Source organism: Larimichthys crocea, chromosome XXIV, assembly GCF_000972845.2.
Source record: "Larimichthys crocea isolate SSNF chromosome XXIV, L_crocea_2.0, whole genome shotgun sequence".
NCBI classification, from domain to species: Eukaryota; Metazoa; Chordata; class Actinopteri; family Sciaenidae; genus Larimichthys; species Larimichthys crocea.
In genome coordinates this window covers 4,108,364-4,125,064 of record NC_040034.1, presented here as the reverse complement: position 1 = coordinate 4,125,064, position 16,701 = coordinate 4,108,364, and the positions used below count along the sequence as shown (strand labels likewise).

Here is a 16,701-nt window from a genome sequence, read left to right as displayed (position 1 = left end):
TAATGGGCCAAAGTTTCAGTTTCAGTTAACTGTCAGTGTATTACTGTTATTACAGGATCATTATTATTGAGTCCACAGTCCACATTATTACTCTCTGTAATGTATTCGTCAAATGGGCATACTCACAGTACAAGTACTGCAAAACTAAACACTATTACTACTACTAAAAAAAGTACAGTGCCGGAGTAAATGTACTTAATTACTTTCTAGCACTGCATTTGTATCATTGTTGGTGGGGTTTAAATATCTGATATGAACAAAAGTAGAGAAGTAAGAAAAGAAAAACAAGGTTTGTTTTGTTTCTGTCATAAAATAACATTCACGTAACACACTGTTCAAATATTAATCATAGACACGCAGACAATAAGACAAATGACAGGATCAAAACACAACACACACTCAACTTAAAATAACTTTAAAATAACGCACCAGTGGCTGAAACTAGTGATGTTTTTTATTATTAAATAATACTTTGTTACCTTTTTTATTAATTTGTGTGTATATGTAACAACATGAACAGATGTGACAGTTTGAGGATGAAAACATCCGGACAGATAAAACAGACTTCATATATTTTTATTTTATTCGTATATTTCTTAAACCTAATTTTTGCTCCATACAGAGGGACTTAAAAGACAGTTAGAAGCCACTGAAATAAAATAATTTTAACGTATTTTAGGAGATCATATTAGTAAAAGAAGTAAGCAAGTTACAGCATTAGGTAATGTTAAATTTGGCTGTAAATGTGAATTTAGTATTCAGTTATTTTACCTCCTGATGTTGACAGATACACAGTTCAACATTTTTAAGACATAATGTGACAAAATCTGAGTTTGATATTTGTCTGTTTTGAGACTTGATTAAGTAAAGCTGCATATTATTCTGAAGACACTCAAGTCTATAAAGTTTTTAGGTTTTGCAGTGTGTTTATATTTTACTCAATCTTGCATTTCTGATCATCAGGTCATCTTTAGCCTCAGGATCTGCTTTTTTCTTTTAAATAACAAAAGTCAACAGACAGTCTGTGGATTGATCATCCATTGATCATCCATTGATCAGTCAGTCTCCATGTGGTGGAAGTCTTTCACACACAGTCAGACTTTTTCACCTTGCTCCGTCTGTTAAACTACAAATAACTAAACACAGTAAACAGAGATGCGAGCATCATCGTGTTCACGGAGAATTGCTTCAGCGCCGCTGCAGATGATTTATTCCGGGGTTTGGTGTAGATGTACGGATGCTCCTGGAGAAACATGTGACAAACGTCATTTTATTATCTGCACACACAAACATGAAAGTCTGTCTGTGTCCGTCATGTCATACCTTTGATGGGCAGATGAGTTTTACCGGCTCTGAAAATGTCTCTATCATCTCTTTCTCTCCCTCAGGCTGGAACTGAGGGAACATTCGAAGTCAGCATCAACAAAACTTTGATGTTATTTAGTCGGATGTGTGAATTTTTAAAAATTTCAAACTCACTTTTTCATACAAATATCAATATATTAGTTTTACAGCCTGCTGTCATGTGGTCTTTATAGACAGAGACACTAACCTGATCTAAACCCAAACTTCAGATAACTAAAATCTTCTCATTGCACTTTAAAAACATAAAACCTCACCATGTTGTTCCACAGGCCCTTCGCCAGCTCCTCGTGTCCTTTAACAGTGAAGTGGAAACAGTCTGCTGTGAAGAAGCTCAGGTCCAGCGTCCCGTTCTGAAGTTACAGTAAGAGAGAGAAAACGACTTGCAGAAGGAAGACTAATAAATAATGTAAATGTTAAATCGTGTGTGAGTCTTACAGGAAGTCTCGGTGGTCCTGCGTTCTCTAAATACGGCTGCAGAACAACCGCAAAATCCTTTTTGAAGAAACGGTCACTGAGCAGGAGTTTCTTTAATCTCCTCTGTGAATGATTAAAAAGTGAACAAGTCAAGACCTGATGGCATCACAGCAGCATTGTGCATTCAGAGTGTTAAACAGTGAATAACACTGACAGGTCATATTCAGCCTTTCAACATTCTGACCCTCACGGTATGAAAAAGTGCCAAAAACCATCCCAGTGTAGTTTTATGTCTCCCAGGCCGCATTCAGACAGGATCCATTCATTTAAGTGGGGTCGCCTGTTTTGGCTGCAGCGACCTGCGACGGAGAAGTTGAAGCGGATCTAACTTTGATAAAAACGCAGCCGCCGGTCAAACCTCCACAGTCAGCCTGAATCTGAACTCTGATACTCGACCTGTCGTGTTCTGGCTTTGTTTATTTCATGAAGCTGCTTCTAAATCTGAGTCTGACTGCAAAATAGAAACACAAAGAAGTTTAATTTGATTTGTGAGCGAGAGCGAGCAGTGGTCGAGTGACAAAGACAGTGAATGAGAGTGAGCGAGCACCGGCCTTGATAAAATCGGTTAATCAGAGAAATAAAAAGTTATTTCCTGATGGTTTCACAGCGGTTACGTTCACACACAACCCGATCCTGTCTGAATGTAACAACTCTTCCTTCACACACACCTCAGCGTGCTGAATACCAGATGTTGGCTGTGAAAACAAACCTGGAATTCAAAGTTAATCTCAAGCAGCTCCGTCAGTTCAGGGGAGTTTTCTTCAGGTACAGTGAGGCAGGAGCAGAAACTCCTGTGAGCAGATTATCAGATTATCACACGACTGGATTAGCAGGTTATGAAATTAACAGATTATCAGATCAGTTATCTGACATGAGGCTGATTATCTATCTATCTCAGGAGGTTCAGACATCTACACGATATGTTTGATATCATTTGGTGGCAATAGTTTGATTTAAATTCAGAACAGGTGAAAGCAAAAGGAGAAAATGCTCAGGTGACTTTTGAAGCTGGCAGCCGAGAGTCGGGCGCTGAACTTCTCTGAGAGGCTCCATGGGCAGAATCTGCACCACGTTCACGATCGTCCTGGGGATCTGAAAGCAGATCGACGACGTTCATCGAGCTGAGAGGACAACTGAACTTTAAATGTGTGCGCGTCCGTCATACTGCATAGTTTCAGTGATGATAGTGGAGAACAAACATTCATTCAGCGGCTGCACAGATACAATGCACTCACACCTTAGGCAACACAGTCCACAGCCAGTGTTAAGAACTTTACGTGTTTTTATCAATAAAACTGGGTGCACCAATAGATTCTTACTTTTCACAACTATTTTTAGCCACGATAGCGTCAGGCCTGAAGAGATGACTTCACATTTTATGCCTTTATTGGACATATCAAGAAGATTACAGGAAACGCTGACCTCTAATGCACCCTGACATGCTGATGTTCAGCTCTGAGAAGCATATTAACACGCAAACAGCAGCATTATAGTACGGTAATGTTGGCATTGAGCTCGGAGCTAAGCCAAAGTACAGGTGATAAAGTACGGCTGATAAAGGGTTCAGCTTGGACGGTGTCAGGTCTGTAACCTGGAGCTCACCTCGCTCATCATCAGGTCGAGAGCTTCCGTCATGTGGTGGATGAAGTTGTCGGGGGAGAACAGCGTCTGCGGAGAGTTTGAGACGATCAGATTTAAATCTTCACGTTTGTTTCTGTCTCCTCTGAGAGTCAAGGCAAAGATGGAACTGTGAGAGGAAACTCTGAATCCTTAAATCAAGTTTAAAGAGTAGCTCAGAGGATCAGTGTGCAACATCTAGTGGATGCTGATTGCAACCCCTCATCTCACCCTCTACACTACAGTACAAGGCTCTTTCTATGATTTCTTATTTTCAGGTGATTAAACCTGAAGTTAGAACTAATTCTACATATTTCTATCAATATAAATGATTATAAATTATACATTTTACACACTGGACCTTTAACCGAGCTGCAAAGGAAAGCTGTGTTTCACCTCTGATCACACCTCACATCAATGCTGGGTGTGGTTGGGAGTGAAACACAAATGTGCTTTGCTACACCTGTAACCACACCCAGCAGTGATGTAACACACACACACACACACACACACACACACACACACACACACACACACACACACACAGGAACGAGGTGAAAAGCCAAAAAACAAGATTTTCAGCCTCTCTGCATGTCGACATAAAAAAACATCTGTCTGTTCATGTCTCATTCAAGATCTTTTACTTCAGTAAAAGTACTAATACTACTCCGTTACTAGTACTAAAATACTCTGTTACTAGTACTAAAATACTCAGTTATAAGTTAAAGCATAATCAGCAGAATATACTATACCTGTTACATATCATATCTTAAATTATTACGACTTGTGTATTCATGTAAAATCAGGATTTTTTTGTTGTAGTTGGAGCTAATAATTATTTTTATTAATGATTTATCTGCTTATTTTCTTTATTGATTGATTGATTGATTGATTGATTGATTGATTGATTGATTGATTGGTTTGTAAAAGTTCTGTTCAAACTGTTTGAGATACACTTGTTAGTTATATTTGTATTATTTGTATTATTAAAGAAAACACAAATCTTCACATTGATGCAGCTGGTATGATGAAATGTTTTTAATTAATTAAACCGCTGTTACTCAAACTGTGGTGCGAGGACCACAGGTGGTACGCGAGCTGCCATGAGTGGTATGCAGTGAAACATGAAACCAGCCATGAAATAGTAAACAGTATTTCCAAAGATACTAAGGCTGTGTTCCATTTAGCGCAGCAGAGACTTTCCAGTGAGCCAACATGCAGCACAGCAGCACTCTGAATGGAACGGGGCCTTAATTATCATAATTGATCTGTGTTTACTGTTTCTGACTCCAAACAGGAAATACATGGAAAAGAAGTGTGGATCAGTCGAACTTTCAACCCAGGTAACTCTGGTTCTGGATCCAACAACATTAAATCTTGTTATATGAATAAACCTGAGTGAACAGACTGTAACTGCATGGACTAAATGAACTCTACTTATATGTTCGTGTGAAACATGGAGTCGAGGTTTAAAGTGGCTCACAGGATCTTTACAGTAATCGCAGATGTCGTTCATGCCGATCAGAACCGTCACCACCTTCCAGTCCTCCTCGAAGTTCAGACCCTGAAAAAAAAAAAGCTTGGGCTCAGTTTGGTGAAGAAGAAAATGACGAACGCTGAACGCTGAGACTCACCGGATACTCCCTGAACGTGTTTATCATGGTCCTTATCTGGTCTGAGATGTTTCTGTGGACGGACAGTGATGGCTCAACACTCACATCAATAAAACATTATCACCTGCAGCATTATCATTATTCAATTATCGGCAGCTGTAATTATGTCGATCTTTGAACTCTGCAGCTGCTCATCGTCTTGGCAGCTTCATGGTGAAAGTTACAGAGTCTCACAGCGTGTTGTGGCCGGTGATGGCGAAGTTGAAGCCGGACTCGTTCACAGTTAATGGGCTGTTGTGAAACGTCATCATGGGAGCCGGGCCGAGCAGTTTGGGATTGAAGAGTTTAAAAATATCTGGACAAGAAAAAATCAAGATGAATAAAGGTGAAAAGATCCTGTGAGTTTGACCCTGAAATATCTGCTCACTGTAAACTACAAACTGACTCACTTGCCAGTGTTATGACGTTCTGATAAGTTCCATATCCTCCGATGCTGCACGCAGAGACAGTAACACAAAAAGAATAATAATGTGTTTATACTGCAGAGAAAGCTCATGTTTAAAGATGTCATATGTCATAATGTCAGACTTTTCAAGCCGGCCACAGATTATTATAAATTATTAGAAATCATCTCCTGATTTGTTTTGAAGGTCTAAAAATAAAAACGGATTTACCTCCAAGACACCTGACGAAATTCAAAAGGTATCGATAAAATCGTAGAACCGTTGGCGCCGATAGCTGTCTGTGAAAAAACACACAGGAGGATTCTTAATGAAGAGAAACGCTGTGGTACAAACAGGTTTTCATCACTACTCAGAGTGGAACCAGCTCTCGGTTCTGGTTCTGGAGGCAGACCCCCTCTACATGTTGAAGAGTCGGTCCTCTTAGATAGAGCTCATAGTTAGAGGTGACTCGTGGACCAGCACTGAGCTCTTGTGTCTCTGTAATGCATGTTAATAACTTATCGAGAGTTTTTCTGCCTTCATGTTTCGATCTTGTCTCACAGATCGAACCTGCTGTTGTGTTCTTCATTATCATTACTGTCCATCTCCATTACAGTTTATAGTTACAGTTATCATTGTTTTATTGCTCAATCAAAGTCTCATGTTCTGTAAATAGAAGCTCATGGATTTGACACACAGATCAACGTGCAGCACGTCAACACTCGACTCACAGTTAAAGAGTCTCCCAGCGCAGCGATGACTTTGACGTCTGCAGCTTTGACAAATTCAACTGGAACAGAAGACGAACAAGGAAACGATAAAAACATGAAGCTCTGCGCCGTGTTTTTGACTCAGTAACCTCAGTTTGTATGTGCAAATAGCTGATCTAACGTCTGCATTGATGCAAAGTGGAGAAGAGCAGACAGTGTCATTAAACAGGCTGTGGAAATACTTCAGTAAAGTCCTGCTTAGTTACATTCCACCACTGGGATTACATACCGTATGTAGAAATGTGGACAGGGGTAGAAAAAGTAAAAGTACAAGTACATTAGTATTAATAACTTATACTTAACTTATATCAGTATTAATGATGTATTAATATGTAAACAAGGCTTCAATGTTGTTTTACTTTTGGCACATTAATTTGTAACAATAAATAAACTGTATTAACCTAAAATCTTGATTTGAAAAGTAACTAGTAACTGTAGCTGTTACGGGTAGTAAAAGTCTGTAGTGAAGTATAAAGCAGCAAACGATGACAATACTTAAGTGAAGTACTTTAAAACTGAACTTCTGTAAAGTACTTGTTGCTCACCTGAGGTGGGGATGGTGGGAGACGGACTCATGTCCGGGCAGCTGAACGGAGGATGGAGACGACGCTGCAGAAACTCTGATCCATCCTGCAGGAGGAACAAGCAGACACGTCTCAGTGTGAATGTGTTTAAATTATATTAAATGTCAGTGAAATTTTGATTTATTCTGTCTCTCGTGGCTCTAACTCTCTTAATCTCTGATGAAGGAAGAAATAAAGCGCGACATAAAAATGTTGCAGGAAGATTTATAGATTCAGGTGCTCGTGGGAAAATGTTTTCAAATGAACATCTTTCAGGGAGAAACAGCTGCTGAAAGGAGCGTTCACAGCTGCTACAGGCTGATTTCTGAGCCTGAGGTTTAATAAAAATCTAAACATATACACACAGAGTCACATTTTGCATCCTGAAACTCATATTTAGACATTTATTTCACTTATTCAGAGGCAGTGATGCAGAAGTTAGATTGGTGCAGAGCAGAAAGAAGCAGCTGCTTTTGTTCTGTAACATCATGCAGGTTATAATATTTTACCTGGTTGAAATAATCTCCTTCTTCCATGAATATGGAGCCTGCGAGAGAGAAGAAAAATAATGAATCAAGTAAATTCAGTTTGTGTCTGTCTGTGTTATCCTCTGACACTTACCGTCTACGTGACATGTGGTAAATAAACAGGCAGCAAACAGCACACGGGGAAACATGCTGTCAGTCCAGAGACAACGAGAGAATTAAAAACTGCCTTGAAGCGTCATTAGTGTTATAAACTGCTGTGATGATGAATGATTAACCTCATCTCTGACCTTTGTATTACCTCACTGACAGTATGAAGAATGGACGCCGTGTGTGTGACGTCACCCCCAGGTTCATGAAGCTCGGTGTGGCGGACGCCATGTTTGTAGTTCTCCCACCTGGGCTGAATGACACCTGGTTGCTCAAACAAGTCACCTGTAACCACACAACCTGTCAATCAAAGCGTCCACGCTCTTAATCCTGCATAACTTTAAGCCTTAATATAATGTGAACAGGTGAGTTGTATATAAATTCACCCTCAGTACAGTTGTCATGAACGGGGAAATTAGCTACAGAGACCAAAACTGTTTTTTGTACCAGGCTGTAAACATGTTTATTTCTGCTGTCTAACATGGGGACTTATGGAGACTGGCTCACTTCTGGAGCCAGCCTCAGGTGGACGTTAGAGGAACTGCAGTTTGTTTTGCTTCACTTCACTGATACGGCGTGTTTCATGGCTGCTGTAGCTCACACAAGGCCGGAGAGAGTGAGGCGAGGGGGATGCAACCACCATGAAATCTCACACACTGACCTTTAAATAAAAAAAATATTATTTAAAATGTAAAAAAACTGAATTCAAACTTTAAATTTGTTTGATTTGATGATTTTTTTTTTTTTTAAAGATGTATTACTTTTACCTGGGCTCGTGACGTCATTATCGGGGTCACGCGGGGTTGACCTCAGGTGTGTGTGGGCTCCGCTGCAGGTAAACAAATGGACTCATCGGCGGTCTGCGGAGGCGACAACATGAACGATGTGACCGAGCCGCGCGGACTGAAGCGAGCACCATGCCCGGACAGAAGAGGAGATATAACGTACGCTTCCCCCCCGTGAGTACAGACTTCGTGCTGCTCCGGTAAATCCGTTAAAGGGCGGATAAAAACGAGCTAACGGCTACCTGTGCTCAGGTAACACGGTGCTGCTGCTGCTGCTTTCACGGACTGTCGGAAAACTGAGTGATCACCTGTGAAGTGTTTTTGTATCATGACCTGATGAATTTATCAGATTTACAACATCCAGATGACAGCACAGGTTCTTCTTCTCCACTCTGGTGCTCTAGTGCTTTTTATTTTATTTCTGCAAAGCCATCATCTCCTTCTGAAACATACAGCATGTATTTTATATCATGTAAACACACACACATGTTACTATATGAGTGTTTAGAGGAGTAAACCAGCAGACATAAAAACTAGTTTCTAGGGTCTGTTGATGATTTACATGCTGCTTTCATGAGCTCAGGTGTAGGATGCAGTAGTTTACGAGGAGCACCTGAACACAGCAGAGTCTGAAAGAAGTGACATTTTTTGTTCTGTTGTTGTTTTTTTGTGTGTGTTTTTGTTTTTTTGGTCTCAGAGTCGCATCAAGAAGATCATGCAGAAGGATGCAGAGGTGGGGAGGATTGCGATGGCGGTTCCTGTGATCATCTGTATCCTTTCACACCTGCAGACGTGCTGGATTCGGATGTTATCGTGCAGGTGCAGCTCAGTGATCTGTTGTTATAGCAGCCCTGCACATCCAACTTCTCTATAAGGCTTCTGGGCATGCTGGGAGTTGTAGTCCCTCCACTGATGCACGGCGAGTCTCTAATGATGATTACAGACTGAGGATGTTTAAATATTCTAGAATTTCAGTTTAATTATGTATTCGTACAGAATGTTTTACTGTTTTTAGTGTTTTCTGTACTTAAACTCATGTATGTAATTATCCGGCCCTAATCATTTTTATTCCTTCCAAAAACTCCAATATATGTAATTTGTCTTATAATTACAACATATCACTATCAGGCTGGATGCAAAACTCTTCACTGAAACACAAACAGATGGATTTCTTCCAGCATTTACAGCTCAGCCATCACCGACTCGCCTCATTAATTAACAAAGATGTGCTGCAACAATAAGTAATTAAATCAAACATCCCTGCAGGTGATACAGTCTGTTTTAACAGCGGCTATGTCGTCATTAAAGGTCAGTGTTTAGAGGTGACTGCATACAGGTGTGTGTGTGTGTGTGTGTGTTGGAGTGTGTGTGTCCTGAACTCCAGCGATCAGCTCGGGCGCTAGAAATGTTCCTGAAGTGTCTGCTGACCAAAACCTGTCTGATAACTCAGTCGAAGCTGAGCACCGTCGTATCTGTGGCCCACATGTGAGTAAACCTGCCGCTCCACCTGCACACAGGTGTGACCCACTTTTATTCAGCTCAGTCACGTGTCACGCGTGGTAACGTAAAGTCATGTTTACTTATATAAAACGTGAAGCGGCTGATTGGTTGTGTTGTAGGAAGCAGTGCATCGAGTCAGAGAAGCTGTTCGACTTCCTCAAAGACTTGGCGGAGCAAGCCACGTCTACAGCAAGCCAGAAGGACAACAGAGGCATGAACATGTGGCCGCTGTACAGGTAGAGACATCACACACGTTTAGGTGATGAAAGGTGTGACCTGACACAGATTATAGAGTCTATACATACGACATACGTCTGTGTGGCAGCATCGAGGCAACAGACTGACATCTCAGTTTTTGTCTTTTCAGATTTTATTTGCACTTTTAGAAGCAATAAAGGAAGAATCCCAAAAACAAAACATGTTTTTAAATCTGGTATTTTTAAATAATTTGCAACCTAAATTAAACAACTTCATTTAAATCTAGTAAAAGTAACAAAGTAACAGAGTAAACTTCAGGTTACCCACCTCTGTGTATGTTGTATGTATGTTATATTTATGGCTGCAATGTTTCTCTTCATTGTTGATTACTCCAAAGTTTAAAGATAATTTCAGACAGTTGAATAATCACTTGTTCTATGAAATTACAAAATAAAAGCCCACAATGACGTCTTTAAATTTCTTGTTTTGCTTTACCAACAGTCCAAACTGAGTTTTTTTAAAATATTGGATTTATTTTCAGTCGGTCGACTGGTCGATCTTTTCACCTCTGACCTTTCCTTCACATCATCTTGTTCCCAGAACCAGGCGACATGAAAACTCTGTTAAAAAACCAGCTGAAGTCGTAGAGACGGCGCCGCGATCGAGCCTCGACTCGCTGGACAACAACTCCAGCTCCAGTGTACGTATTCAGAAACACACACATCCCCTTCACACCCCCAGCACTAAAGCAAGAACACACATGCAAAGCTCTCCTGTCAGTCTTTGTGTCACAGCATCCATCATTAGAGAAGGTTATATAACGGTTAGACGTGTTATGTCACAAACAGGCTGTAACAACAGCAGCCCCGTGAGGCTGCAATGTTCATTACACTCCAGAAAACAAAAGGAGATGAGACAACTTCATTATTTATAGATTCTGACCTCAGCTCAGTTTGTCCTGCTGCATCAGAGAGGAAGCTGTGTGACTTTAAAGAGCTGAGGAACGTGTAGACGACAAACGCAAAAAGAAACATTCATCACACACGGTAACTCTGAGTTTATTAACCAGGCTGAGGCGACTCACTCTCTGTTTGTTTCAGGAGTCGGAGCTCTACATCTGCTTCTGACCGACCAGAGGAACGAGCCGAGCTGCCGAGTCATCGTTTGTCTTTGTTTAAAGTTTACAGGTCCCGATCACTTCGTCTTTATGGGAAGAAGTTACGTTTAAGTTACACATTTTAGATATTTCTTTGTGGTTTATTTATTTTTTTGGTTTAAAAAAAAAAGACATGGCATTTTGTGAAGCCCCTTTTTTGTTTGTAGGTTCATCACGTCTGTGTAGATTTACACATAAAGACTGAAACGATGCAGTAAAAGTTATTTTTTTGTTTTTTTTGTTCAGTTTTGTAATTTCAGATTTAAATGGTCGGAGTGTTTGGCACCATTTTAGACGGCGTGCACCTTTAAAACCAGACAAAGTGCTTGTTTTGCTTGATGTTTCGAGCATTTCATTTTTTAAAGCACTTGTAAATTAACGTTTTAAAGACAGCGAACCTTTGCATATGAAATGATGTGAAAACTGTAAAATAAATAAGTTCATTTCAGTCGTCCGTGTTTGACAGATTTAATGTGGAGAAGCTGTGCTCACATAAATAAAAACAGATCCAGAGCGTACAGGGATTGGTTTATTCCAACCAACTCTTCAGTCTTTTTACATGATGGATGAAATGATGAATAAATAGATGCAGTTTTTTTTTTGTTCTGAAAACTTTACTGGAAATTTACATTTTGAAGCCAAATATAGCAAAACGTCTCTTAAGTTTCTACACTAGCTGTCTGCATTAGAACGTGAAACATTTTCACGGTCCGGCGTTGTACAAACATTTGCTTTAACGTTCCCGCTGGAGGTCCGAGCTCATCTGATCTGATCTGATCACACACAGACAGACAGACGGACGCCGGACTCGTGATGTGCATGAAATCAGGTCTCAACGTAACAAGTGAAACTACAGTACTGCTCAACTAACAGACTCCATGAGTAAAAGCTCAGATCCAGTGGTCATCAGTCCCTCCCGCTCTTTAAAATGAAACATGCATCTCGGCTGAAAGCATCGTTACTACGGTTACACCTGAAGAGTAAAAAAAAAAAAAGAAACCAAACATTTATTTGAACTCATTAATTACATATTTATAGAAGTGGAGGCCAATTTGCATTAGTGGTTTCAAGTCAATTCTTCTTTGCTTTATTCAATCCATTTTCCATCCACAGTCCCAAAGGCACAGTCCATCATCCCCTCTCCTCTGAACTGACCCAAATACTGACGGGAGAAAAAAAAAAAATTCAGATTTAAATATGTTGAAAAAATTAAAACATTTACACGTACACAGACAGATCGGCCTTCACCTACTTTGTCTCTCTTGTTAACTCGTGCTATGAGTTTTACAATGGGGACGTCTTGTGTCAAGACAGATCTCGAAGGACAAGTTTTAAAAATTGAGAACAGAAAATGAAAAAAACAGTACAGCGTCGTCGTCGTCGTTGTCTTCAGAAGAGCCGCGCTCCGTAGCCAAATGTCTGTTTAATAGCTTCGAAGTAGTATTTCTTCCAGCCCTCTTTCGTCCGCTCCTCGTCGTTGTCCGGGACGCCTCGACACTCCACCTTCAGCTCTGTCTCGCTGCTCCGGTCCAAGAAAGTCATCGCGATCGTTGCGTAATGCTCTGTGGAGTAGAGAGAGAGGAGAAACTGGATCATGTTTTAAAATGGAGGAAATGTTTTCTGGTTTTCCCTCTGATGTCCTCCGGCTGCTCCGCCTCAACTCTCTGTGATTTACAGAGTTTATGACGGACAGTGAAGTAAACTGCTGACAGCTGTAGCTGCTGTTAGATCAGTTCGTCAGCTCGGCGGTGAGCTCAGAGCGACGGGTACCCGAGCTCACCGCCAAGCTGACGAACTGAGTGTTTGTACCACAGGCGTTATGGACTACAAGGAAGAAGAAGAGAAGGAGGAGGTAACCGGGCTCAGCAGCTTCTATGGACATAGTGGCAGAGGAGAAGAGAGTGAAGAGGACGCTGACCAAGAAAGTTGAGAGAAAAGTCGAGTGAGCTTACCACAGGGCCAGTTGTTATACCTCCATTTCATAACTATTTTCTCATCGGGTACCTGAAGGAAAAGAGGATTCCTCGTTAAGAGAAAGTGACTTTACAGAGCTCGACAAATCTTTGATTCTACATATACGCATGAATAGGGATGTAACGATGCATCGTGACAAACGCGTGACGACTCGCATCAAAATTAATCACGATTCTTGGCGAATCGTGCTCTCACCGGTCGGTGTGCGTGAGCGTGGCGTGTTTGGTCGGTCCTGCACGCGACTTCAAACCCCACCGGGAGCGCTTAGCCCGCCAGACTTTGTTTACTTGCTCAGATTTAGACATTTTCCCGGTGTATGTTCTTCTAAACATGCTTCTACATGTGTAAATATGTTACGTAGTTAATTAGTTTCGCTGTTTTTACGACCGGCAGTTTGCACGGGGTATTTTATTTTGAAAATCCACCGGATTCTCTTTGCTTGTTCTGTGTCTGGCTTCCGCCCGCTCGAGGTGCTCTGTGAAAATTGACGCGTGCTGCTCGCAAGTTTTAATGTTTTTATTTTATTGTTATGTACAAAAAATGGGTCATATTAGACCCTGAATAGTATGTAAGGGTTAATGAGTAATGAAATGTTAGGATAATTTTTGTATGTACTTAAGTTCCCAACTTCATTGTAAGATTAATTTAAAGCTTTAGTTAATAAAATGATCAAATTAATTCAGTTGCTCTCATAATCTTTTTTGCACGGGAAAAAAAATGTGGCTAGTGGAAATTCTGATTGGCTGGTAACTTCAGAAACTTACAGCCACATTGGCTGGTGATCAAAAAAGTTAATTTAGAGCCCTGGTTACGCCTCGAGAGCTGAAAACTGCACATCACACCAGTTACAGCAGTTTACTGTGAGACTGTTTCTAAAGAAAGCAGATATTTGTCATGTGTTTTGCTGTTTAAGATGTGAGTTGCACTTTTTATAAGAGAACAAAAACTATTTGAGAGTTTCTGTAAAGAAAGATTTTTTTCCTACAAATAAAAAGAATTTTATTTGGTCATAATTTGTCTGTAGCTCAGTTTGATTTTAAAAAAATCGCATCGTGAACAAAAAATCGTGACTCGAATCGAGTCGTGAGTTGATTGTATCGTTGTATCGTTACATCCCTACACATGAATATATTCCACGTTATTCCACAGTACAAACGTTCGTCTCACCAGCTCTGTGAATTCACCGAAAACGTTTCCATCTAGCAGACGAAACTTTCCGCCCTTCTCTCCGTCCACCGTGGCTGGAGCGTGCGTGAACGCCTGGACCATCTGCACACAGACACACGGACACTTCAGACTCGTTCTTTCAGCTGCATCATCTATGAGAATAAAAAGTGTGATGAAGCTCACCTCCTGGTGGAGGAAGACCCTGTAGAGGTCGGCCGGCGAGGTGAGGAACTTTTCTCTCATGCTGAATTTACAGGTGGGGATCTTGACGCCGGTGTTGACCGGAGCAGACGTGCTGCTCGAGGACGAAATCTGCACCACGTGAGACAAGAAGAACCAAAGTGTGGTGAGAAAAGACGAGCTATGTCCGGACATGATGATGCAGCGAGCGTCACCAACCTGAGTTTTATCCAGCTTGGCTTTGGACTGCGATGTGGACTGAATCTTGGCCATGCCGTTGGCTGTCGGCAGGATCATCCCCTGAGTGAACTCTGCAATCACACATTCAGTCTGCTTAACACCAACGTGAACGACAGACCGAGAACCGATCCCGTGTTCGGACTTATGGAGGCGATGCTGCACCTTTGCTTCACTCACCTGTTTTTAAAAACCCGACGTAGCTTCCCAGGGCTTCGCGGATTTTCTCGGCTCCTTTTGTCCTCATCAGGCCGGTCAGCGGCGTTTCGGGTTCGTCTTTATTCAACGACACTGAAATCTGGACAAAGAGAACAGGACGGGTTTCAGCACTAGTTGGTCAGGCAGACATGACAGGAGAGGGTGTGCGCGCATGACAGCGATACCCAGGAATATTGTGATTTTACAACAATTACCAACTAAAAATATATAATCAAAATGTTTTGGAAGTTTCCGTGGAGATACACAGGGTCTGACATGTTTTTATCTGATGAAAGATTCAGCCTCAGTCCAGATTAATCTTTAAAAACATTTTCTCTGAGCTCACTGAACTAACGAGGATCACACCCGTGTTAACAAGCCAATCTAACGGTTCCATAAAACACATAAATAAATATTTATCTACATGTTTTATATTTTCAGGATGTGACAATGTGAAGTCATGAAACTTACGTCGAGATCCTCCATGTCGTTCTCGTCAGACAGGTTCGGAACTTCGATCGTTCCTTTATACTTGATTCCTGATTTCGACTTTCCTGGTGAGGCGAAGAGGAAACATCAGTAAGTCAGGAGAGGATCAAAGATTTATGTTCTTTAATATAAATGATAAAACCTCTAACTGCCCATCAGAGTGATGACGTGGTCGTGACTGTTCAGGAAACAAGCTCTGCACTGTGGTGGGTGATGTTTGTTTCCTCAGACAGTTTATTTAACCAAACCCAGCAGACGCCTCACGTACCGGTCCACGTAGCTTTCAGGTTCCACTCGTAAAAGAAAATGAGTTTCCCTTTGCGGTTGTTAATCGAGGCCTCTCCTTCCAACTTGCTGACCTCCGTCACCTCGCAGCTCCCCTCGTCGCTCTCCACGGTCAGCCCGAGGATCAGCGATTTTAATTTGTCCGACGACCAGTTTGTTGCATCTCGTTCGGTCCTGAAAGGTCCAGCAGAGGAGACGAGAGGCGATGAACAAGAACTCTGCATCCACTTTAATATTTACAGAGTTAGAACAGATAACATTCATCTCCAGGAGAGTTTAAGGAGAGCGAGCTCCGTCCTGGAGGTGGAGGAGACGAGGACACCACCTCTCCTCCACCTCCAGGACACTGTGGGTCTCTGAGCAGCTCCATCACAGCAGACTGCTACACCCACGGTGTAAGGAGGAGGAGCAGGTCCTTCATCCAACACAACACCTGCTCCACCTGTTTTATTTCTTTATACCTTTGCACTCCTTTTTTCTGTTTTATTTCTTTTATACCTTTGCAGTTATTATTTGTATCATGCCACTTTTATCCTCCGTACTCGTCTGTTTGAAGGTTGATTGTTTTTCGTGTTTATTGTAGGTTATAGATCAGGGATGTCCAAAGTACGGCCCGGGGGCCAATCACGGCCCGTGGCCAGATTTCATGTGGCCCTAAGCTTTAGCTTCTCTGGTTGACATAACTGCTGGTGTTATATATGTTATACATCTGTAGATGTGACACGAAATACTACTTTCTGAATGATTATGTTACAGAGTGACACGTTTTAAACTTAAATGTTAACACTCATAATAAGTCATGTTTAGAATGAACACGATATTAAGATTTGTATCAACTTCATTTAAATGGTAAATGGACTGTACTTATATAGCGCCTTTCTAGTCTTCCGACCACTCAAAGCGCTTTTACACTACATATCTCATTCACACACATTCACACACATTCACACACCGATGGCACAGCCTTCAGGAGCAATTTGGGGTTCAGTGTCTTGCCCAAGGACACTTCGGCATGCAGACCGGAGGAGCCGGGGATCGAACCGCCGATCATC

At 41.4% G+C, this 16,701-nt stretch overlaps 3 protein-coding genes across 4 annotated transcripts in view; 1 reads left to right on the top strand and 2 right to left on the bottom strand.

Moving 5' to 3' along the window:
* Positions 1-578: 578 nt before the first annotated feature.
* si:dkey-177p2.18 (phospholipase B1, membrane-associated) lies at positions 579-7,654 on the bottom strand. Its single transcript, XM_027275124.1, has 16 exons — positions 7,467-7,654; positions 7,355-7,392; positions 6,828-6,912; positions 6,244-6,302; positions 5,744-5,811; positions 5,519-5,562; positions 5,304-5,424; positions 5,091-5,142; positions 4,940-5,020; positions 3,442-3,507; positions 2,840-2,931; positions 2,549-2,630; positions 1,801-1,902; positions 1,620-1,715; positions 1,324-1,395; positions 579-1,243 (listed from the first exon to the last, which is right to left on the bottom strand). The coding sequence occupies exons 1-16, from the start codon at positions 7,519-7,521 to the stop codon at positions 1,127-1,129; spliced, it is 1,230 nt and encodes a 409-aa protein (XP_027130925.1). The 5' UTR covers positions 7,522-7,654; the 3' UTR covers positions 579-1,126.
* A 633-nt stretch (positions 7,655-8,287) lies between these two features.
* Positions 8,288-12,114, top strand: LOC104932444 (dr1-associated corepressor). Its single transcript, XM_010747657.3, has 6 exons — positions 8,288-8,439; positions 8,963-9,035; positions 9,657-9,750; positions 9,885-10,001; positions 10,564-10,663; positions 11,064-12,114. Exons 1-6 carry the CDS (start codon positions 8,398-8,400, stop codon positions 11,088-11,090), a joined length of 453 nt encoding a protein of 150 aa, XP_010745959.2. The 5' UTR covers positions 8,288-8,397; the 3' UTR covers positions 11,091-12,114.
* LOC104932443 (activator of HSP90 ATPase activity 1) overlaps positions 11,627-16,701 on the bottom strand; it is a 6,893-nt gene continuing 1,818 nt past the window's right edge. The window contains exons 2-10 of one of the 2 annotated variants that reach the window (XR_003461689.1): positions 15,633-15,823; positions 15,347-15,429; positions 14,858-14,975; positions 14,660-14,751; positions 14,444-14,572; positions 14,261-14,362; positions 13,072-13,123; positions 12,372-12,681; positions 11,627-12,281 (exon numbers count right to left, since the gene is read on the bottom strand). Coding sequence is in view for 1 of the 2 variants with exons in the window: in XM_019277828.2 (XP_019133373.1) it covers positions 12,509-12,681; positions 13,072-13,123; positions 14,261-14,362; positions 14,444-14,572; positions 14,660-14,751; positions 14,858-14,975; positions 15,347-15,429; positions 15,633-15,823 (940 nt within the window). In the remaining variant the exon portion in view is untranslated. Of the gene's footprint in view, positions 12,682-13,071; positions 13,124-14,260; positions 14,363-14,443; positions 14,573-14,659; positions 14,752-14,857; positions 14,976-15,346; positions 15,430-15,632; positions 15,824-16,701 lie in introns of both variants that reach the window. The other variant, XM_019277828.2, reaches the window with a different exon arrangement.